This window comes from Pecten maximus, chromosome 8 (genome assembly GCF_902652985.1).
Source record: "Pecten maximus chromosome 8, xPecMax1.1, whole genome shotgun sequence".
In the NCBI taxonomy this organism is placed as follows: Eukaryota; Metazoa; Mollusca; class Bivalvia; order Pectinida; family Pectinidae; genus Pecten; species Pecten maximus.
The window spans coordinates 20,293,943-20,319,981 of NC_047022.1; the positions used below are offsets into that span (position 1 = coordinate 20,293,943).

General features: G+C 35.7%; 1 protein-coding gene across 2 annotated transcripts in view; it reads right to left on the reverse strand.

Annotated features, from left to right (window-relative positions):
- Positions 1-23,566, reverse strand: part of LOC117332717 (septin-2B-like) — an 82,218-nt gene extending 58,652 nt beyond the window's left edge. Inside the window, exons 1-2 of one of the 2 annotated variants that reach the window (XM_033891733.1) lie at positions 23,465-23,566; positions 23,321-23,331 (exon numbers count right to left, since the gene is read on the reverse strand). In XM_033891733.1, coding sequence (XP_033747624.1) covers positions 23,321-23,331; positions 23,465-23,474 — 21 coding nt within the window. In that variant the 5' untranslated portion in view covers positions 23,475-23,566. Of the gene's footprint in view, positions 1-23,320; positions 23,390-23,464 lie in introns of those variants that run through there. The other variant, XM_033891732.1, reaches the window with a different exon arrangement.
- Positions 23,567-26,039: the final 2,473 nt, after the last annotated feature.

The following is a 26,039-nucleotide window of genomic DNA, read 5'->3' on the forward strand; positions in this document are numbered from 1 at the left end:
TACGTTTGTCTGAAATTAAATCTTTTAGAATTTTGTGGAGGTAAGATTGGGTTTAGGGTATCATATATCTAGTCCTTATCATTTACATGTGTAAAAGTAAACGATGCAAATATGAAAAATATAGGGTGGGACACCTATCTCAAGTGTTTTACAGACCCGGACACCACGGGTGGTCATATCACACCTGTAACGACCTGTCTCCAACCAGGTAACCATAAATGTTATACATTTCAGGGTATATTTTACATTATTCTTATATTTGTCATTAAAAAAAATATCCGTTTTATTCAAATTTTTGAAAAAGAACTTACACTTTTGTTATTGTTTCTAAACCAGTGAAATCATTAGATAATATGCCTCACATATGTATATTTTGTGTAGAGATGTGGGGTATTATGCCATAATGTAGACATTGTTACAGTATATATAATGATTTTCCTTATAAAACATAAGCTGATAGGAGTTAAACACCATCATTCCTTATAAGGCATGTCAAATGAGGATTATAAATACTATCATTCCTTATAAGGCATGTCAAATGAGGATTGTGAAAATGCATAACAATAACATAAATGCATCACAATTTCTTATAAGGCATGTCGAATGAGGATTATAAATACTATCATTTCTTATAAGGCATGTCAAATGAGGATAATAAATACTATCATTTCTTATAAGGCATGTCAAATGAGGATTATGTATATACCATTGCTCCTTATAAGGCATCTCAAATGAGGATTATGAAAACTTTCATTCCTTATAAGGCATGTCAAATGAGGATTCTGAAAACCATCATTCCTTGTAATGTAAGGCGTGTCAAATAAGGATTATAAATATCACCATTCCTTATAAGGCATTCTAAATAAGGATTATGGATACCATCACAATTCCTTATAAGGCATGTCAAATGAGGATTCTGAAAACCATCATTCCTTGTAATGTAAGGCGTGTCAAATGAGGCTTATGGATACCATCTTGCTCCTTATAAGGCATGTAAAATGAGGATTATGAATACTATCACTCCTTATAAGGCATTTCAAATGAGGATTATTAATACTATCACAATTCCTTATAAGGCATGTCAAATGAGGCTTATAAATACCAAAATCCCTTATAAGGCATGTCAAATGAGGCTTATAAATACCAAAATTCCTTATAAGGCATGTCAAATGAGGATGATGAAAACCATCGCTCCTTATAAGGTATGTTAAATAAGGATGATGGAAACCATCACTCTTAATTAGGGATTATAAATACCTGTCATTCCTTATAAGGCGTGTCAAATGAGGAGTAAATTCTAGATGTTTTCACATGAAGTTTGATAAATTATGGGAGTATAAAGATTAGTACAATAATTACAGACAGATATTGCACAAACCCATAGACAATTGGGGGTGGTGGGGTGGAGGAGGATTAAAACTACTGTGGTAATATAACACAAGTCTATATCTGACAATTTGACATTACTTTTTATACCAAAAATAAATGAGAATATTAGTATTGTCAGGAGTTTGTTAAAATATGCCACTGTATAATGATGTAAACATTTACAAATTTGAAACACCTCAGTATCTCTTTAAAAGTATGTATGTATATATATAGGTATATCATTACCTATGTAAGTGTGAATTATTACCTAATAGTAGGAGGAGTCTTATTATGCATCTATAAATAATTATATATGTAAATGAAAAAGTTCAAAGGTCGAGTCTTACCTTGGCAGGAACCAGACTGAGGAATGGTGCTTTAAGTTTACATGAATGAGGGGATGACATGATTGGTCATCAGGTAAATCAATCTGATTGGCTGGTCAACAAATCCTGCTGCTGAATTCAGAGAAACACAATATTTCTTCTCTAATTAGTGATAATACTGTATATAATCCTCAGGATTTTGGTTTCCAAAAGTCGGCCGCAATACGAGAATCCCAAACAGATATTTCCTTGTGTGTATTCCTTTGTTTCAATACCTACAGCTTGATGAGTAACCTTTTACCCAGGAACACACATGTTAGAAATTACATCATCATATCACATCAGCCATTCAACCTGCCCAGACTCCAGTCAGCCTCTACACCTCACACCAATCTCCCGCAGTGGAATGTCCCACCTCAAAGGATGGGTCAGTCTAGACCTTCAAACGGGGAGATCAGGGTGTTGCCAGCTGATAATCAGGAATCTTGGTTGTAAATGGGTTTCTCCTCTGCCCAAGGGTCAATTTTTATAGTCTCTATATATACAATATCTACACACTCAAAGAGTCAAGGAGTTCATTTGGTTAATATCAAATCACCACCTCGAAAACTGATTCAAAATAACAGGAAAATGTCTCAAGACCTTTCCAATACAAGCAGGCTGAAGCTCAGAGAAGAGTTCCTTCAATCAATATTTATTAATTATGCAGTTATCTCCCTTTCATCGACTTGTCACCATGGTGATTTGAAATTTCTGTTTTGTTGGCTGCAACATTTTTTTTTTTTTGCATCCGTGTGGTTGCTGATGTATTCATTCTCTGACTAATAATGATTTCTTTGTCATTAAATTCACCATTCATCACTACATTTAGCTGTATGGAGCACCAGACAGTGAATCGTATGAACTGGGAGAGAGACTCATTAAATCAATGTAACATGATACTGCTGCTGTTTTAATAAAAACATGGATTTTCATTAAAAAAACTTGATTTTAATTTAAAACTTTCATCTTAATAGGATTTCCTGCTGAAGAACACACAAATAATTTCTACACAATCTCTTAAAATTCACACTTGAATATCTAATTTGTAGTTTAAAAAGTTTTGTGGGTTTTTTTTTTAAATCGTTGCATGCAGCAAGAAGAATTCATATCAGATTTCCACAGCCTAAATTTTAGAAAGCTTCTGTTAATGCTTGTTTACTGGGAGATAAACATATTTATTTGAAGACTGAGAGTGGGCACACACGAAGCTGTCTATAGCATCACACACGTACGCACAGTTCTGCACCTGGTTTTTCCATTTTGGAATTCATGTTCCAGATTTGTAAGAGATGTGTCAGCTTAGATTTGTATTTTTTGTAGATTTTGAGAAAGTGGTTTTTACTTTAATGACCTATATATAGCTAGTAGTAACTTAATACTTATGTTGATTATCAGGGAAGGCTCTCTCTCTATGTATAAATCATTTAAAATTTATTCAATTGTGAATATACAGTTATATATATCATTTCGGAGCCAAAACAATTTAACAAAGTATATCCAATCCAAAAAGTTCTTTTCCCCAGATATTATATATTTCAAGCACAATTTCAAATATCTAAGTAGTTTGCAAAATGTTGGCGCCACTGGATGATGACTTTATAGCTATAGTTATATTTACCTGGTATAGTTATATTTACCTGGTATCAATAATTGTTACATTATAAGTAGATGAAAATTACTTCATTAAGAAAATCTACCTTACATTTTAAATTTCAGGCCCGAAACAATATTTTATCAACAATGTATGCCTTTATAAGAAGGAATTTCATTCAGAATTTAAGAAGTGAAAATGATAACACATAGGGTCTGTAAAGTCAAGTAGTCTTAAGTTTTTGTGCTGAATCTAGATATTTATCCTCAAACAAGACCCCTCCCATAGTGTAAAATTTTGTACAATAATTATGCTCAAATAAATCCCCTCTCTTAGTGTAAACATGGTAGTACTGTATTCATTCCAAAAGAAAAGGTTCAATATTAACATAGATTTGGGGAGGGCTTATTTATGAGCCACTTTTTAACTTACTATTTCAAAATTGAAGATTCTGCAAAAATGAAGATTATATTATTTGTGAGCAGGGGCTTAATATTTCCAGATAGATGTGGTATACATGCACCCTTAACAATCTAGGTGTTTTCCTGAAAAAGATACCTTCTGCGATAGATTTCCTTTCTACACACAATTTCATTCGGTAAGTGCCATAATAATCATCATATCGTGTTCAAACAAATGAGAAATTCTACAAAATTCATATGTAAATCTTAGATCAAATTATAAGCTAAGAATATGGCCACAACATACCATATAATAATATTTTTCATTTCTAAAGAAAATTTATGTTTGAACATTTCATTAAAATATTCACTCTGGAATTTATATCTTTTGATAATCATACTTTGGGCACATTTTATCTCAATTACTTGGTCCCAAAAGTGTAAAATGCCTTATGTAAAATACCTTCATTTCAGATGTTTGTTTGCCAAACTATTAAACGGCAAATCCTATCACCAAATCACATCTCAACGTAATGATAGAGTGCATTAAACTTAAATATTGAATCCTGTTTGTGTTCTTTACAAATTATTCAAATAAAGATCTACTGTACATGAAATGAAAAAGAAATTCCAAGTTAAACAAATCACAACATTCCATTTATTTTTGAGTAAATGTAGATTTTAGGTTTTAAATTGCAGGTGTTCAAGAAAAGTTTAAAATGCAGGAAGCCAGTACATGTATTTACATTCCAACTCATTATTATAATCACAGTCCTGTTGGCTTAGTATAGACGGAAACTGACGCCAAAAGATTTTGAATATTTCATTATTTTTTTTACTAGAAAGATGACATTACGATATCATATCTACATCACAAAATTTCTTCAAAGTGAAAATAGCACCAGGAAGTATCTAATTCAAAAAGGACTATTTTTGGAGTTTTAAAGTCATTCAATTTTGTCTGTAAATGGTGACATCACCTTCACAGTGCAAATAATAACAGGAAGTATTTCAATAGGAAAACAACCCATTCGCAAATTCTGAACTATTTTTTAATCTTTTTCTGTATCAAAAATCTTATAGTTATGATTATGAGTTATGACTAAAAATTGTATTCTATTTTCAAAAAAACTTCCATAAATAATGATATATTAATAGATTAGTTTTTGATGAGTCCTCGATCAACCTGATTAAAGATTTACACCTGAAACTTTTTTATATATAGTGTTTGATAATATTTTGGAGTTTTATATACTGCTATATAATACATTTACACGGGATTACAATACAAAGATAAAGAAGAAGAAAATCGGGACCTGAGAATGTTATGCAAATAAGCGGGATATTCAAATAAGCGATATGCAAATAAGTGGGCTCCTCTGTACAGCAACATTATACTATAGTCGTCTCAAAGTGGTTTACAAATTATTGGTTATTCAATTATTGGAACCAGTCAATGTCTTCCTCGACTCCCTAGGGAGCAGCTGGGGCTGTCATTCCATTTACAACTGAATCAACTGGAACATTACAGAGTAAAGTAATTCGTACAAGGATACAACACAGTGGCCATGACAGGACTCAAACTAGTGCCCCTTTGGTCACGGAGTCCTACCACTATACTATCGTGCCTTTTTGTTGTATGTTAAAACTCCATTGTTGATGGTAACAACTATTTTTGTAACCATGGCAACCAAAATCTTTTTTGGAAAATAGAACAAATAGCAAATTTTTTTTTAGAGTTTTGAAATATTATGGATGGATGGATGTTGGTTTGTTAACTGGGTTTAAAATATCCTGTCAATGCCAAGGTCATATTGAGGTAGGATCTCTTTGTATTAGCTGGTTGCTACCTCACTACAGAACATACAGGAGGCTTTTCACTCTCTTCTTTGTAGTAGCTGGTTGCTACCTCACTACACAACATACAGGAAGCTTTTAACTCTAATCATTATCAGAACACTATGTGTTATGTTGATATTTATAAAATATTTTTAGGTATCGGATATGTAGTTTTAATTACCTTACATGACAAGATTCTTGACTTTTATGATACACACCCTAGAAAAACATCTAAATCGTTTGTTAGGTGATAAAAATCCTCTACATCGCCACATACTTCAGAAATTCTCGACATGTCCGATTGAGATACAGAGTAGTTTCATTTTAATGTATAAATAATTCTAGATTGGTTATTTGATTTGATACATCTTCTCTTTAAATAAATAAACTTTATTTGCATATAGTTTACATATCTGACTTGATCTTAGATGAATTGGACAGACCTGGTACTGTGGATGTCAAAAAGGATCCTCACAATACAATACATACATCAAAAGTCCCTAGAAAATCCCATATCAAACTTAATGTACAAAGAACATTGCTCTGAACGAACAATTGAACTTTTTTCCTAGGCCTACATTAATGATAATACATATGTATATTCATACAAAAGTGATAAAAATTTTGTGTGTAATTCATGATTTCAAATGATACTTTTTTGCCGTCACAGAATTTTAAAAGATTAATTTACACTTCGGATTCTTCCATTCAAATGTAGAAATGACCTACTTTAAATAGGATGGTGTAACTGGCACAGAAAAAAATATCTTGATTTGTGGAGATTCAGTTCATAAAACTGGAGCAGTAAAATTTCTATTTGATTATTGCATAGTAAATCGACGACTGATAAACTCAGTCCTCTTATCAAGTTGTTGTGAACTTTCTTCCTTAAATCTTGAATCAAGAAGTATATACATAACATACAGTGTATATCATAAATTCTTAAATATTTTTTTTCTGCTATTGGGCCTGCCAATGTTGCCCTTGATTGAAGCAGGGGCACCTCAACCCCCTCTAAATATACAAATATACTACACAGTATAGCCGCATTTATAATCAGACATTTTTTTACTTTGTAGGGCTTTTCCATTAAATCAATTTTACCTGAATCATTGAGATCTATTTTCTGAATGAAGTAAAAGATAAAAATGTCAGCATGGGAAAAGTAATCCAACACTTTATTAGTTGTCAGATCAAATTGTATGTTACCTTTTCTGCTGCTTTGAAATTCTATCTGGGAGATTCCTTTACAAAATAAATATAAATCAAAGTTGGCTTGGAGACTCCTCAACATAATTTAATAACAGAAAGACATACAGATATTATGAATCAATTTTCCATACATTATACTACTATGGTAGCCATTCTTCAATCATGATATCAATTTTTTTTGTGTGTGTTTCAAAAGCCAAGGTGATTTCCATATGATTTTTTATCAATAGAATCTTGGGTGGTATGGTGTAGAAGTGAATATCACACCCCCTTTTCAAAAATTTAAAGGCACCTAAGGGTTTCATTTGAGATCGGACATAGAAAGGCAAGGATCACCCTGCCCTTGCATCTTTCATTCACCAAATGCTCAAATTTACTTAGATATCCTGTACTACAAAAATCATCAATTTGCAAACCAGTTATCGAAATTTCAGAGTAGATACCGTAGGTGTTTAAGAGTATTCAACCACATTAGATAGACAAATAGATGTATTTTTTAACGGAGGGGTAATCATACACAGCAGAGTCTACCTGTGATGGATACAACAGTACAGTTATACATAGCCCTGGTAAGGCTTGTTAGTATCAGACTAGAACATTTATACACATACTGTGAAATTTGGGTAAATAGAGGAAAAGGATTACATTACGAGGATGTGCTGGCAAGCTCGTGACAATTTCATGTCAACAGGTAAGTCAGTTGTGACTTCCAAAACTTTTACCAATAATCTAACTATATACTTTTTTGTTTGTTTCATCACACAGTATTTCAGTGCATATGAGTTATATTCTGAACTAAAAATTAAAAACAAAACATTTGTTTTTTTTTTAAATTGGAGGGGGGGGGGGGATCAAATCAAACTTATATGAATCATTTTTGTTGGCCCAGATAGAAACACCCATGGTGTCTTATTGTGCGTGGAAACTGGAGTACCCAGGGGAAACTCACATGGTGTCTTATTATGGGAAAAAACCGGAGTACCCAGGGGAAACTCACATGGTGTCTTATTATGGGAGGAAACCGGAGTACCCAGGGGAAACTCACATGGTGTCTTATTATGGGAGGAAACCGGAGTACCCAGGGGAAACTCACATGGTGTCTTATTATGGGAAGAAACCGGAGTACCCAGGGGAAACTCACATGGTGTCTTATTGTGGGAGGAAACCGGAGTACCCAGGGGAAACTCACATGGTGTCTTATTGTGGGAAGAAACCGGAGTACCCAGGGGAAACTCACATGGTGTCTTATTATGGGAGGAAACCGGAGTACCCAGGGGAAACTCACATGGTGTCTTATTATGGGAGGAAACCGGAGTACCCAGGGGAAACTCACATGGTGTCTTATTGTGAGTGGAAACTGGAGTACCCAGGGGAAACTCCCATGGTGTCTTATTATGGGAGGAAACCGGAGTACCCAGGGGAAACTCACATGGTGTCTTATTATTGGAGGAAACCGGAGTACCCAGGGGAAACTCACATGGTGTCTTATTATGGGAAGAAACCGGAGTACCCAGGGGAAACTCACATGGTGTCTTATTATGGGAGGAAACCGGAGTACCCAGGGGAAACTCACATGGTGTCTTATTATGGGAGGAAACCGGAGTACCCAGGGGAAACTCACATGGTGTCTTATTATGGGAAGAAACCGGAGTACCCAGGGGAAACTCACATGGTGTCTTATTATTGGAGGAAACCGGAGTACCCAGGGGAAACTCACATGGTGTCTTATTATGGGAGGAAACCGGAGTACCCAGGGGAAACTCACATGGTGTCTTATTATGGGAGGAAACCGGAGTACCCAGGGGAAACTCACATGGTGTCTTATTATGGGAAGAAACCGGAGTACCCAGGGGAAACTCACATGGTGTCTTATTATGGGAGGAAACCGGAGTACCCAGGGGAAACTCACATGGTGTCTTATTATGGGAAGAAACCGGAGTACCCAGGGGAAACTCACATGGTGTCATATTATGGGAAGAAACCGGAGTACCCAGGGGAAACTCACATGGTGTCTTATTGTGAGTGGAAACTGGAGTACCCAGGGGAAACTCACATGGTGTCTTATTATGGGAAGAAACCGGAGTACCCAGGGGAAACTCACATGGTGTCTTATTATGGGAGGAAACCGGAGTACCCAGGGGAAACTCACATGGTGTCTTATTATGGGAAGAAACCGGAGTACCCAGGGGAAACTCACATGGTGTCATATTATGGGAAGAAACCGGAGTACCCAGGGGAAACTCACATGGTGTCTTATTATGGGAAGAAACCGGAGTACCCAGGGGAAACTCACATGGTGTCATATTATGGGAAGAAACTGGAGTACCCAGGGGAAACTCACATGGTGTCTTATTATGGGAGGAAACCGGAGTACCCAGGGGAAACTCACATGGTGTCTTATTATGGGAGGAAACCGGAGTACCCAGGGGAAACTCACATGGTGTCTTATTATGGGAGGAAACCGGAGTACCCAGGGGAAACTCCCATGTTGTGTTATTGTGGAAGGAAACCGGAGTACCCAGGGGAAACTCACATGGTGTCTTATTATGGGAGGAAACCAGAGTACCCAGGGGAAACTCACATGGTGTCTTATTGTGGGAGGAAACCGGAGTACCCAGGGGAAACACACATGGTGTCTTATCATGGGAAGAAACCGGAGTACCCAGGGGAAACTCACATGGTGTCTTATTATGGGAGGAAACCGGAGTACCCAGGGGAAACTTACATGGTGTCTTATTATGGGAAGAAACCGGAGTACCCAGGGGAAACTCACATGGTGTCTTATTATGGGAGGAAACCGGAGTACCCAGGGGAAACTTACATGGTGTCTTATTGTGGGAGAAAACCGGAGTACCCAGGGGAAACTCACATGGTATCTTATGTGGGAGGAAACTGGAGTACCCAGGGGAAACTCACATGGTGTCTTATTATGGGAAGAAACCGGAGTACCCAGGGGAAACTCACATGGTGTCTTATTATGGGAGGAAACCGGAGTACCCAGGGGAAACTCACATGGTGTCTTATTATGGGAGGAAACCGGAGTACCCAGGGGAAACTCACATGGTGTCTTATTATGGGAGGAAACCGGAGTACCCAGGGGAAACTCACATGGTGTGTTATTATGGGAAGAAACCGGAGTACCCAGGGGAAACTCACATGGTGTCTTATTATGGGAGGAAACCGGAGTACCCAGGGGAACTCACATGGTGTCTTATTATGGGAGGAAATAGGAGTACCCAGAGGAAACTCACATGGTGTCTTATTGTGGGAGAAAACCGGAGTACCCAGGGGAAACTCACATGGTGTCTTATTATGGGAGGAAATAGGAGTACCCAGGGGAACTCACATGGTGTCTTATTATGGGAGGAAACCGGAGTACCCAGGGGAACTCACATGGTGTCTTAATATGGGAAGAAACCGGAGTACCCAGGGGAAACTCACATGGTGTCTTATTATGGGAGGAAACCGGAGTACCTAGGGGAAACTCATATGGTGTCTTATTATGGGAGGAAACCGGAGTACCCAGGGGAAACTCACATGGTGTCTTATTATGGGAGGAAACCGGAGTACCCAGGGGAAACTCACATGGTGTGTTATTATGGGAGGAAACCGGAGTACCCAGGGGAAACTCACATGGTGTCTTATTATGGGAAGAAACCGGAGTACCCAGGGGAAACTCACATGGTGTCTTATTGTGAGTGGAAACTGGAGTACCCAGGGGAAACTCACATGGTGTCTTATTATGGGAGGAAACCGGAGTACCCAGGGGAAACTCACATGGTGTCTTATTGTGAGTGGAAACTGGAGTACCCAGGGGAAACTCACATGGTGTCTTATTGTGAGTGGAAACTGGAGTACCCAGGGGAAACTCACATGGTGTCTTATTATGGGAAGAAACCGGAGTACACAGGGGAAACTCACATGGTGTCTTATTGTGAGTGGAAACTGGAGTACCCAGGGGAAACTCACATGGTGTCTTATTGTGAGTGGAAACTGGAGTACCCAGGGGAAACTCACATGGTGTCTTATTATGGGAAGAAACCGGAGTACCCAGGGGAAACTCACATGGTGTCTTATTGTGAGTGGAAACTGGAGTACCCAGGGGAAACTCACATGGTGTCTTATTATGGAAGGAAACCGGAGTACCCAGGGGAAACTCACATGGTGTCTTATTATGGGAGGAAACCGGAGTACCCAGGGGAAACTCACATGGTGTCTTATTATGGGAGAAAACCGGAGAACCCAGGGGAAACTCACATGGTGTCTTATTATGGGAGAAAACCGGAGAACCCAGGGGAAACTCACATGGTGTCTTATTATGGGAGGAAACCAGAGTACCCAGGGGAAACTCACATGGTGTCTTATTATGGGAGGAAACCGGAGTACCCAGGGGAAACTCACATGATGAGACGGATCAAGGGGGTTGAACCCCTGTCACCTTAGTACTCGTAATGTGATAGCCATTACATAACAAGATCACTCAAATATATCCATAGTTACTAATAATAACTCACTTGTTCTGATGTGAAATCTAACATTCTAATCACCTTAAATAACTTAATGGGTTTATCTTTAAAAATTGAGATTGAAATCAATTTATAACAGGAGAATCCTGCGCATCAAGGCAAACACAAACATTTATAATCAAAGGAACACTGATCAAAATTATACATCTTGTAACTGTCAACAAAAATTAAATATTTTTCATGTTTTCTTTAAAAAAGTATATATTCAAGTCATTAAGATGAAAATTAGGCTATTGATCAATTATATACTGATAACTTAGGTGCACTCTGATCATGAGAGGTTTTGTGGTTTTTCCCCAGGGTGTATTTTGTTGCACATTAATTTATTATGTATTACCAAACTGGTAGTTCAGTTCTTCAATATCTATATAAAGGAATTTTGCAAGAAGTATTTTATCAATAAAAAGTCAGTATTAATCATGCTAAATTCTTAAGAAAGCATTTATAATGTGATACAGGCTTATTATGATATAATCATATCTACACTTCACTTAACTGATTCATAATTTTTTTTTTAAAGAATTTCCTCTTTTAGTAAAACAATATACTGCTGGTACATGCAAGTATAAGGCTAACAGAGTTGTCTCCCTTCCTCAACAAAGTAAAGATCCACACCAGAGAACCACACTAATGGAGTTTTCTCCCTTTCAATATCGACTTTATGTTAGGTTATCTCCCTTCTTCCACAAAATGCTAATATTCAGATTATCTCTTTCAATGGCACTTAGAGCTTTCTGCAAATCTTTGAATCATTTCATAGTTCAAGTACCCAAACTATTACAAATCTGTTTAAATACAACTAAGTAACTTTATTTTTGAGTTAAATCTGTAACTAATTACTTAATTATAATTACTATTAATTAGACAGACTTGGGGTATCATTCTTATATATTGGTTCCATGTTCACTTCATAATAATCATTTCTATTGACTTGTTGTACATGGCATTGACAAAATATGACTGTAATTTTGCCTTTCTGAGCAAATCCAAAACTAAATATATTTACGACTACACAGGGACAACATATCGCACCTACATATGGAATTTTGGAAAAGAATTGAAAGTCTTCAATTACCAAAATTCCAAGATGGCAGCCACCTTTCAAATGATTTTCTGATCCTGATTCTGGTCCCGTAAATAGTCATGACTAAAAGCCATGGGAAACTGACATATCAAGATTGGTCAAATTAGAACTTCCTGGAGTTTGTAATAACAATCTTCATTGAAAAAAAAAACAATAATAAAATATGGTTGCATAAATATCTTAATTAATCCTTTGTTTTTCATTAAGTGTGATACATGCCAAGCCATAGTTTTATACAGTTATTTCTCTTCAAATATTCCCTAGACCATTAAGTTGTGAATCATTTGAACAATTGACTAAACCGTAATGACACCATGAACATGTATACAGAGTTATTACCTTTGACTATCAACAAGCTTGTGATAAGTACCAAGTTGCGTAAAGAGTTATTTCCCTTGACTACCCACAACGGGATCAGACCATTTCAAGATAACATTAGTAGTAAGTTGTGTATAGAGTAATTTCCCTTTGAATATCCACGTGGTTTTGATCAGATCATGTCTAGGTTATTGATATTACTCAGGTGTGTACAGAGTTATTTCCCTTTGATAATAATATAATTACTAGGTTTTTTACATAAGTATTAAATTGTGTAGAGTTATTTCCCTTTGACTATCCACACCGTTGTGATCAGATTATTACGAGGTTGTTTATATTAGTGTTTTTTGCACTCTTTACTCTAAACTTCATCTTCTTAACCTAAGAGTAAGATGAGATAGGAAAACAAAACTGCCAGTTCACAAGCCAAGTGGTTTTCTAGACTTCAAAGGACAAAAACCATTCACACTGTATATTATAAAGATGTATTTGGGGGTCTACAGGGGGGTGTTACAACAGAAATGTCAAGACATTAATCCTATTCCTATAGTGAGGGTAGTTAACTAGGTAGCCTAGGAGACGGGATACTTGAAGCTGACTCAGATGATTAAATAACATCTTAAGAGGCGATCAAAATTCAATGTCCGCTTCATCTTGTAACTCTCCACATGTATAAAAACGTACTGTATGTTAGACCTCCGGCAGTAATTTTTTACAGGGATTTAACAGACATAGATTTTTAAAAGTATTTCTTATACATTATTTCATTCCTTTTATTTAGCAAAATCTTACAAGACAATGTTTATTAATCATTTAATGATCACACAAAAATTGAAAACAACATGTAATGTACATGATGTACATTTCTTTCTTTGGAAAAAATTTTATATTTAAGATATCTCAAACAATGACAAACAATAATTATCTATTCTGTAATACAACTAGGGGACTTAAACATAGATTTCTGCTAAAAATAATTAAGAGATGGTCTTAGCCAGACAATTTAAATCGCAGTTGCTAGAATTTTACAGAACTGTAAAACATACAAGTGGGCTTATTTAGTTATTACCAGGCATGGGCTTATTACTGTATAAGAGGTTAACTTTTACTATAACAGTGAAACATATTTTTCACCATCCACCTAATTCACTAACAACCTAATTTAAAAACATCCTGCTTCACCGGACCATATATCCATCGGAACAACAACACACTGTCATTCTCGACACTGTCAGTTGCCTCAGGTACTGACCATAGATTGGTGGGTTTTTTCCGGGTACTCCGGTTTTCCTTCCCCTCCAAAACCAGGCACATCCTTAAATGACCCTAGCTGTTAATAGGACATAAAATAAAATAAACCAAAAACCGAAGTATTGCTATATCCTGAATTCTTAAATTGGTATACCCCATCATCCTCGTTAGTAAATGTGATTATCTATATGTACAAACTAGTGCTGTAACGATACATCGATACGTATCGATATATATCTTCGTTTTGTGCCGCGATACGATACATCGATACAGTCATCCCTGTATCGTAATATCGCCGGCATGGGTGTGGGTCCATGTAACACATTTGATACAGCGAATCGAGCGCGCCAAAGCACACAGTCAGTAAAACGCTTGTAACCGGATTGTATGAAGTCGCCAATGCAGAGCGCCTTGATGATTGCGAATAAATATGGACAACGGCTAACGCTGACAGCCATGTGTAATTCCGTTTAACTTTATCTCTCTATCTATATCTATATCTTAGTACTAAACCTCCTCCGACTTGTAAATCAAAGGTATTCGTTGACTTGAAACAAGTCAAGGGTCCACAGCACATGGAACTTACCTATCGAAGTCGAGTATTCAGTATTGCCGTATTCACAGAATGGGAGACGGAGTTAATGTATTCCGGGAACACAATAACTTGAATTCGCATTAAATCGGCATCACCCTCATTTGACAATTTTACACCACCAGCAAGACAAGTATTGAAAACCGAAAACCGTGGACAGGTTTAACACAAATAAAGCCAAAAACCAGCTATGTTTAAAAGCTGATAGCAAACATGCTACATGATGTATCGATAACTAGTTTATAATAAATGATCTGCGCCCTTTTCGGCAGTGGAAATGAATGTTTCCGTGAGTTGTAATTTGTTGCACGTTGTTGGCCCAAGGTATAACATTCAGAGTCGACAATGTTTCAGTGACAAGACTCAAGAGTCCTGTTTATATTTGACATTTATTTAGATCGGTTTAATTCTACTGTTTTTGTTAAAAATGTGTTCAATGAGTGTCATTAAAACTTCAGATTGAACGTTAAATATTGTTTGATTTGTTTCAATTCATGACAATTGCACGTATACGCGATACGTATCGTATCGTGATGTCTGTATCGCAATACGTATCGTATCGTGACATTGTTGCCGATACACAGCACTAGTACATACCGGGGTATAATTATTCAAAAGTGTGATCTTTGACCCTTTGACTGATGATCACTGAAATTCAATCAGAACTTGATGTTTTTGAAGAGGCAAAATATGACCTTTTCACCTCTGTCCATTAAACCTTGACCAACGACCACCAACATCTAATCAGGGTGTAGAACTTGATATCCTAATATTATTGTGTATTTCATGATTTTTATGTACCTAATTAACTTTTCTTTTCAAAGGTTGCCATGTATGACCTTTGACCCTATAACACTTCAACAATGTTTATTGCACACTTACAGACACTCTGGAACAAACGAAACACATGCACCGCCAAGTGATTACTATACATTTATACCCTAACCACAACAGATACAGGTTTTAAAACCAAATAAATATACAGTATAAAATGTTAATTATTGTCTGCTGCAAGCTAACTAGACTTTGAGAACTCGTCTATGCATCAAAATCAATACCTCTTCATTAACTACAATTACAGGCCAGCCATCACTCATTCATATGGGGCACCAGTAATGAAGGGAAATAAAATTTTTGTGATTTTCTTTGTAAACACATACATACGCTCAAAGTGCTATTTAGCAAATGATAAAGTTTACATGCGAGTGTTCATGTTTCCAATTTTTATCAATAAATTGGCATCTTCAGGTCATTTTTTTTTTATAAACAATTATATATTTATCCCATTGGTGCCCCACAGATGTACACTATACTGCTGCATGTCTACATGTAGTCCCAGATGCAGGATCAATCTGGGGCTCAAAAAGGGTAATCAGCTGTAACTAAAAAATATTTAAGAATTAAAAAAAAAAAAAAAATTGTATGTAAATATAGAGACCGTTTGAAATGATTTACAAATATTTGATTTAGAAATTGAGAATTTTTTTCATATTTTTTTTTTTTTATGATGTTGCAGGAAAGAGTCTCGACTGTAAATGATAAATTTCTATATTGGATACCCAGAAACAGCATTATCTAAGTCTGATATCCTGACCATATGGTTTTTGGCAAAAGAAATTACAGTCCTGTTCACTCAATAACAGACCCAGTACATTACATAACAATTATACCTGTTGCCCCCATTGCATGATTTGTAAAATTTGACTGTAGTTGGGATCTTAGCTCTTATCTTGTTTCAAAACAACTTTCTTTTTCCTAATTACATCTCATTTGACACTGCCTCATTTTTGGTCTTTAGTTAAATGGTTGCCTCCGAGATGGAGGTTATGGGTTATGTCCCTTGTCCAAGGCAAACAGAAGTCTTATATACTTGCTGCTGCCTGTTTAACATTAGATCAGCTTAAAGTTAGCAGTAAGAACTGGGTTAGCCATTAGTATATTCTGAGTGGGATGTCACACTAGCATGTCCATATTTCAAAAACAACAAAAAAGATTCAGCAACTGGGTTATACAGTTACACTGGCTACATTAATATTTCTAACAATAACCTTAGACTAAAGACACTCCAGACCTTATCTTCACAGCTACCAAGTAATCTGGACTGGCCCTTAATGTAGATTCGTCCTTTTTTGCCTTCAGAAAGCCATTTGACTAGCCTCTGTCAGAGGAATTCTACATGCTGCCCCCCCTCCCCTTACATAATTTGTAAAAGGCAACTAAATTTGGGAATTTATATTTACTCTTCTGTATAAACAACTATTGTATTCAAATTGTCTTTCTTGACACTGCCTCACTTCTGGTTTATGTTGAGAGTTCACCCCAGTGTAGAAGGTTACAGGTTCTATCCCCTGACCAAGACAAACTAAAGTCTTTAAAATCGGTACTTGCTCTGCTTGATGTTCACCTTTAAAGATGGCTATAAAGACTGGTTTGTCCATTGGCTTTATATAAATGTGACCATTGGGGCATCATTCTTCCACGTACAGCTGTGATATTTCAGTATGATGGCACTATAAACATGTCCATCAGTGGCCTATCATTCATGGACACTCTCCTTAAATCACCTTACTGTGAAAATAAACCTCAACTCACAATATTTGGATACATATCAGAGACTGATAAATATCAGGAACCATGCCTTCAAATAAGCCCACTCCTCAACATTAGCACCCCTCAGTAATCAGACAGAGCTGCTGGAGGGAGGAGGGTACTTTGGTATAAATATGGTAGGTTAAATATTCTGTACTGAATGTATACAAGTATATCAGATAAAAGTTTTACTATATAAGGTTGCATTATTGTGTACTTCGCCATATAAATGTAAGTATACCGGTAGTATACAGCTCGACATGTAAACATTTATATTATCGACTACCTGGTGTTCCAGTCCTCCTGTATCTCTGTCAGAAAACCCTTGTAAACATGTAATGTAACCCTGAAGATTTCAATTGTGACTTTGTTCACAAATTCCTTTCCACAAATATTTCAGTATCATGTTTCCTAGCATCTTCATGGATGGTTTGTAATCAATCAGGTCTGCCAATTCAAGGGGATAACATATGATAAAACAACAGACATCTGACAATGAAAAGGGGGCTTGACACACGGCCAACCTGGTTGTAAGGTCATCACAGGGGGTCAAAGTTTATACATGATTAAGGTCATATCAACTTCCTCAAAAGAAAACTTTCATAAACATAATTACTAAGCATATCTATATAAGCTACAACTGATTTTACCAACAAAAATCTGCAATTTTCATTTTAAATACACACAAAATATTGAAACTAATGATAATCTGTACTAACATATTTATAGACTAATTGATTATTGGGTGCGGCCTTGCCCCCATCCCACCAACAAAATTCTAATAAAAGATCCATTCTTTTCCCTAATTAAATGATCACATATTCTCACAATGCATAATCACATATTCACACAATTCATGATCACATATTCCCGCATTGCATGATCACATATTCTCACAACTCATGATCACATATTCTCACAACTCATGATCACATATTCTCACAACTCATGATCACATATTCTCACAACTCATGATCACATATTCTCACAACTATTAAATGATCACAAATTCTCACAATTCATGATCACATATTCTCACAAACCATAACATTCTCACAACTCATGATCACATATTCTCACAATTCATGATCACATATTCTCACAAATCATGATCACATGCATGTTCTTACATGAAATTGGGAAATTACATGAACTGCGAAACTCATTGCTGGTTTTTTTCAGTCTCATTGAATCTGTCAGGCACCTTGACACTATATTTGGTGCTTAATGTACTACTGTATTAATTAAAATGGAATTTTAAATAACAGGTAAAAGGTAAATTTATAACAGACAAGGAAGATAATTCAGTCAAATTGAAGATTTAAAAAACACATGTTGTGTTAAAGATTGATTAATCTCTGTGTAATACTCGGATAGTCGTTACCATCAAGGATGCCAGCTGGCTTCATTAAACAAGATCTAATTACAAAATGTCAGCCCTCCACTGAGATTATAAATCAATCTCAAACACAGGCAACAGTTCCCATCAGTAACATCAACATTCTAGTCCTTTTAATTGTAACCCCGTCAATATTACCAAGTATACAACAAATTATCTGTAATCTCTACACCAACATCTACAAAACAACTTCACCTCATAAAACACACACCTCCATTCAGAGTGACAAAACAGTGAAAATCTCACCACAAATTTTAACCAACGTAAAAGAATTCATTGTTGAAATGTCAATTTTAACAACTTTTTCTAGGTTTCACTTTCCAAGCTGAGAAGAAATGTGAGAAACTTTTTTTCTCATGGATAGGTTAGGAAAGTATTATGTTTCTATACACAGCTCAATCAGAAGTAACAAGATATTGTCAACGGTATTTACCACCCGTCATGTGTTGACTTTAACTTTTTCTCTAAACATTGACCTATAATTTTCCTATAATAATTACCTTTCAGACATAGTAGTATTTGTAAGAATTCTGACTTGTATCTTTGCCCCAGGCCTTAAAAAGGAAGCCAAAATTCAGACAGAGTCAAATTTCTTTCTTCCTCAAAATTAAACAGCAAGAAATATTTCATGATAAACAAACCTAGACTGGCCACCAGACCCTCAGTGTTTTAGTTAAGAATTGCCAAGCTAAAATCTAATACTAGATTATCTCCCCCTAGTTTCACTGTTTGAAACTTCTAGAATCCTAGGGATCAAAATCATTAAAGTTCAATTTTATTTATAATTTTGATATTCTAGAGACAGGGGGGCCAGTCTAGAATAAACCATGAGGCCAGTTTATCAATACAAATGTATTCTTTAACTTAAAGAAATTCTTTAACTTAAAATTTTCCATATGAAAGCATTACAAAATTGAAGGAAGGTTCTTGATTTTAAAGATCATCTATGTTTTCCTTTAATATTTTAATGCTCTCCTATGGAAAAGTTGAAGTTAAGGAATGTTGATGAAACCGGAGCCAGTTCCATCAATATTTCTTACCTTTAAGAAATTCTTTAACTTAAAATTTTCCATAAAAAAGCATTACAGAATTTAGTTAAGGAAGGTTAATTAAAGTTCTTTAACTAAGTTTTTCCACTTAACTTCTGTCATGCTTTCTATGGGAAACTTTTAAGTTAAAGAATTGATGAAACTGCATGGGGCCAGGATTATTTAATAAGTAAGTCTGTTTTTTTCTTTCTACACATGTTATGTGGTGTCTATCTTTACTGTCAAATCTTGTACATCATATGTCCTTCCTTTAACCTTAGCCGATGCAGCGATGTCATTAAACTCAGACAAAGCCATCGCCACTTTAGCCTGTAACACATTCTAATTCAGTGTAGTGGATCAACCACAAAAACTACCCAAGTAATTCTATACAATTTCAGGCTTAGTTACATAAGTATATGGATAAAGATGAAAATTTGATGAAGTGCAACCCTCTTATACCTCCCTCCAAACATCTGTGGTTTACCTCTGATCAAAGAGAAGCAGGGTCCATTTCTTGCAATAGGGGTGATGCTTTGGCTATCTGATAAGGGCAACTACATATTTGTGTTTGCTGATAAAATATTTTGCCAACATTAATGCATTTATATACCACAGTGCATTAAGTTAGTTTTTAATTATTTTGTGTACAAATTCAATTTTAATATGCCTGGTACTCAAATATTGAAACTGCAAAACTTTCTAATTTAGACAAAATTTAGAGCTTTAGTATAATGAGTAAATGGCCAAAAATAAATTCTACAGAAAATATTTCAGCAATATTGATGAAATATCTCATTCTTGAAATTACCAACTGTAGTATCAATTTTTAAATGTTTAGATTCACAAAGATTTTATTAAAATTGCATTTTAAACAAAAAAATTATAAAGGAATTTATCAAAATAGTGTATAGTTTTTGACCTGTTCTAAAGCTAAACACAGGCTAGGCTCTTTCCCCAGCTAAAAAGTGTGTTATTTTCCCCAAAATGAAGCAAAACCTTATAACAGTATAACACAATGCTAATACTTTCCTTTTATAGTCTGGGCCCCGGTTTAAGGCAATTGCTGTTGTAAATTTCAGGCAGAAAAACATCATTACACTGATCAAGTTATTTTTATTACAACAAGGGCTCATTTAACAGTAACAGTGGAAAGTGTTCAAATAAGACAGCTCTACATGTATAAGATATTAACTATACATGTAGACGGCAAAATGTTAAGTGGTTTTTAGCTTTCTTGTTAGATTAGAATCAGATTAGTTGTGTAGGAAGATATAGGAGCAAATGAAAATAAACGTAGTCCAGAAATTGCTGCATACATTTGTTTGTTTGTTTTTGTTTAACGTCCTACTAACAGCCAGGGTCATTTAAGGACGTGACAGGTTTGGAGGTGGAGGAAAGCCGGAGTACCCGGAGAAAAACCACCGACCTACGGTCAGTACCTGGCAACTGCCCCACGTAGGTTTCGAACTCGCAACCCAGAGGTGGAGGGCTAGTGTTAAAGTGTCGGGACACCTTAACCACTCGGCCACCGCGGCCCCTTCTTGCTGCATACATTTTTTACTCTTATTCATTTGGTCAATAGAGGTGATTTTTCTTTTATCTCTATAGATGTACTCACTGTTTCATTTTTTGAAATAATTGAATGAAAAAAATCAGTTTTAAAAATGTACACAAGGGCAAGTAAATATATATATGGGAGAATATTTTGAGGAAAGCTAATTATTTCAAAATTCTACCAAAAACCATGTTCAGTGGTCAATGGTAATGTGAATATTGTTCATTTTATAACAATTGTTAAAGAAGTACCATACAATTATATCATTCACTCTAGTTGGCCTGGAAGGCCTTTCTGTGGGAGGAAACTAGAGCAACTGGGAGGGGGGGGGCTGCAAGGGGCAAAGTGGTTGGAGTTGGGTTTGGTTGGGGGGGGGGGGGGGGGGGGGGGGAGGGAGGTATAAATTTAACATATATTTCTTAAATACATGATACAAAAAAATCATTTTCATTAAATCTGAATCTGATTTTGACCTAAAACTATTTTTTACATGTCGTAGATTGGAACCCAATGTCTATAATGTGTGTTACTGTGTTTACAGTATTGTGACATTTTCCATTGTAGTCTTATAAAGTTTTCACATTTTTTTTGTATTATCATCCTCAAATGTTCCACTTTCTACAGAAAGCACTTGTAGTGTGAGAAACACAATGCAAAGCCTGTCAATCCTGTCTCGATCTGACGGATTTAGCCTAAGGCAAAAACTCATGTATATAGAGTCTGAAAATCTAGAACACAGCATTTCCCATGTCATAACATGTATACAGGACCCCAGTACAGCAAATTTATCTATTTTCACCAACATATTAAATTAAATATTTGTCTACTGCAATTTTTTAACCTCTACAAATATTCCCATGATATCACATCATTTCTTTTCAATGGAAATCATAAGTCCTATTTTGATGAAATTTTTAGCAAAAAAATATATTTGTAATTCTGTTTAAAAACAAACCATACTTTAATCATATCCTTTGTGTTGTAGTTCAGTCAATCAAAGCAAAATTAAAATATGACAAATCTGCAGGCTTTGTTAATTGATGACAGAAATATATGAGCTGACTGAAATAAGCATTGAATCTGCAGACAATGAGATCTTTTTGTTATATATAATATATATATAAGAGCTTTGAGTTTCAGTCTATACTTTAATTTGGAGGTCCTCAGGGTTTGAATCAGTCTCATCATTGCATTTTTATTTTATATATTACATTATCTTTCTTCAATATATTTTATCAAATCAAACAGTTTCGGTAAAATGCACACACATATTAATTTACAGTATTATAGTAGATCTAAATCAGATTGTTAACCAGATGCATGATGAATCCAAGCAAATGACAAGCAGAACCATGGCCACTCGTAATATTATATAAGATGATTTCGGGCATTGTTTCTAGCTAAAGTCGTGACGGAAATCCCTTCTTGTTTGAACTATGTGAATTGTATTTTGTATCAATATTGTCTTACTCTAGCTTCAGCTAGAACTTAAAACGGGAGTCCAATTCACTGTTCAAGACATCATACATTATACTGTGTCAAACTGCTTTTACATCTTTATTTAGAAATCATTCCTTTCATATTACTGGGGTATTCAAAATATAATTACTGCAAAATCAGAGTGCAGCTTATTTATTTATTAATGTTTGGCTGAAGACATTTTAATGTTTATAAATTAAATTCTGCATGCAGGGAATTATTTCAATTAAAGTCGCCATTGCCTCACAATCTAACATGTTAAATGATACAATCAACATGTGGGTCTGTCAAACTTGTCAGGTCATCGGGTACAATCTCCTGTCTGTATCACTTCAAATAAAAGTACATTCTCTTAATCAGAGCATAATTATTGCTGACAAAGCCCCCATGGATACTTTTTAAGTCATAACCTAGGTCTGGGTATTTAGCCTTTGTCCCGGACCTCCCTTTGGTGAGCCCCAGCATGCATCCGAACATTTTCACAGTTGATGAAACTGGTTGCAGATTTGCAAGTGTCACGATGACCCAGATTTTTCATCTACAGTAACGTTCTGGTAGTCTATTTGATAATGACCCTGGCATGCATCGACAAAATCAATCACGAAAATAAATAATTTACACTCATCTGTTTTTGATAGTTCATGGACTTGTCATGTTTTTGTTATTTGCAGAATTTCGGAATGTTTCATTCGGACTCGGAAGAAGATGTCACCTTACCTGTCTGTTGTCTGTAAGCAGCCATCCGACATGAAAAATAAACAAAGGGAACATCCGTTATTGCCCGTGGGTCATCAAAGATATCCACTGAATGACTGCATTCACACAAAACCAAGTTAAAAACAAGGAAAAGAATATACCAACCTGTCGCCATCTTCGGAGTCTAGCGCCAATAACACCAAAACTGTTCCGGTGAAGGGAGATAACTCTCGCGAAGATGAGTCAGATTACTGTGTCAGAAAAGGGGTGTGTCAATATATATGTATCATCACATACGGTATTATATATACAGTACTAGTGTAATTAGTAACATGATAATAATTAATGCTTTTTAATATGTAAACGTAAAAAAATCAGTTAAGAAGACCTATTTTAAATATCAATCATTAATAATTTATAATCGAAAATAAATTAAATACAAATGTATAAAATAATTCATAAAGTTATCGCTTCCCATTTTTATTGGAAAATAATTTTTATAGCATTGAAATGACTAAATTCAAATTAATGTAGCCTAACATAACTTCATACAAAAGAAAAGTTTTCATATGATGATATGAACATTCTTAACTTTAATTATGGTATATATATATATGTATATATATAGGTCTCTGATGTACATGTATATCAATTAGGCTTATTTATCCCGTAAAGAACAGTTCAATATAACATGATATGTTAATATTTTACACTGCTATTGCAATAACTGATAATGGATTATATGTGGTAGCTGAGTTTTATGCAGATATATTACTTGTTACATGCATGATTATTTTGTTTCATGGTTTATATAGTACATATATATGTTAAATTTGTAGTGGGCTTAGGTCAGTATCCTGTGATAAGTCAAATGGTTAAAGAAGATCAATCAACCAGGTTTGAATGCATTATCTGAGACAGGTTGTTTCCATTTCCTGTAGATTTTGATTTTTCATTTAATTTTTAGCTGGACTAGCTGTGTCAGTGCCTACCAGTGATGTAGCTGCCAGTATACTCTTAAAGACCACCTATCTTGACTTTGAAAGCATTTACATTTTTTTTTCTTATTTATGTAAAAATGAGACAGAATAATTTATTTACAGAATTTTTAATTGAAAATGTAGCTAATTAATTAAATTACAAAAAAGTGAATCAATGTAACCGGGAGAAGTTTGCACCTGTTATTTCTCATGGAAAGCTTCAGAGGTCATGGGCTTAACTGTTGTGTGTAAGCAATCCTTTTTATTCCAATCGCCCTAGATAGAATAACAAGAGGCCCATGGGGCCTGTATCGCTCACCTGGTTGGATTTGACCAAATGTCTAAGTAATATTATAATTGTTCAATTCGTTTTATTTGTCAATCTCAAACAATGCTATATATGGTTATAATGTGGGGAATCCAACTGCTTTAAAGAAATAACGAAGTCCAGACTCTCTAAGTTTACAACATGCATTCATAACTTTATGACTAGCAGCGATTTAAAAGGAAATACCTTTATTTCCCCTCTGGGGCCCCACCCCTTTGGCCCCTTTAGGGTCAAAGCCATCATTAATGCAAAATCTGTTTTGCTTTCCCTATGGATGTTTCTGACCAAATTGGATTCAAATCCATTCATAACTTTATGATGAGTAGCAATTTAAAGAAATTACTTCTATTTCCCCTATTGGGCCCCGCCCCTCCGGCTCCTCAGGGGTCACAGTCACCATTTATGTAAAATCTGTTCCCCTTCCCCCAAGGATGTCCTGACTAAATTGGGTTCAAATCCATTCATAACATTATGACTAGTAGCGATTTAAAGGATTTACCTCTATTTCCCCTATTGGTCCCCTGCCCCTTTGGCCCCTTGGGGGTCAGAGTCACCATTTATGCAAAATCTGTTTCCGTTACCCCAAGGATGTTTCTGACCAAATTGGGTTCAAATCTATTCATAACTTTATTACAAGTAGTGATTTAAAGGAATTGCCTCAATTTCCCCTATTGAGCCCTGTCCCTTTGGCCCCTTGGGGGTTAGAGTCACCATTTATGAAAAATCTGTTCCCTTTCCCTCAAGGCTGTTCTTGACTAAATTGGGTTCAAATCCCTTCATAACTTTATGATAAGTAGCGATTTAAAGTAAATACCTCTATTTCCCCTATTGTAGCCCCTTTGGCCCTTTGGGGGTCAGAGTCACCATGAATGCAAAATTTGTTCCCCTTCTCTCAAGGATGTTTCTGACCAAATTGGGTTCAAATCCATTCATAACTTTATGACAAGTAGCGATTTAAAGCAATTGCCTCAATTACCCCTATTGGGCCCCGCCCCTCTGGCCCCTTAGGGGTCAGAGTCACCATTTATGCAAAATCTGATCCCCATCCCCCATGGATCTTTCAGACTATATTTGATTCAGATTCATTCATAACTTTATGACAAGTAGCGATTTAAAGGCATTACCTCTATTTCCCTTATTGAGCCCCACCCCTTTGGCCCCTTGGCGGTCAGAGTCACCATATATGCAAAATCTGTTCCCCTTCCCCCAAGGATGTTTCTGACCAAATTGGGTTCAAATCCATTCATAACTTTATGACAAGTAGTGATTTAAAGGAATTACCTCTATTTCCACTATTGGGCCCCGCCCCTTTGGCCCCTTGGGGGTCAGAGTCACCATTTATGCAAAATCTGTTCCCCTTCCCCCAAGGATGTTTCTGACCAAATTGGGTTCAAATCCATTTATAACTTTATGACAAGTAGCGATTTAAAGG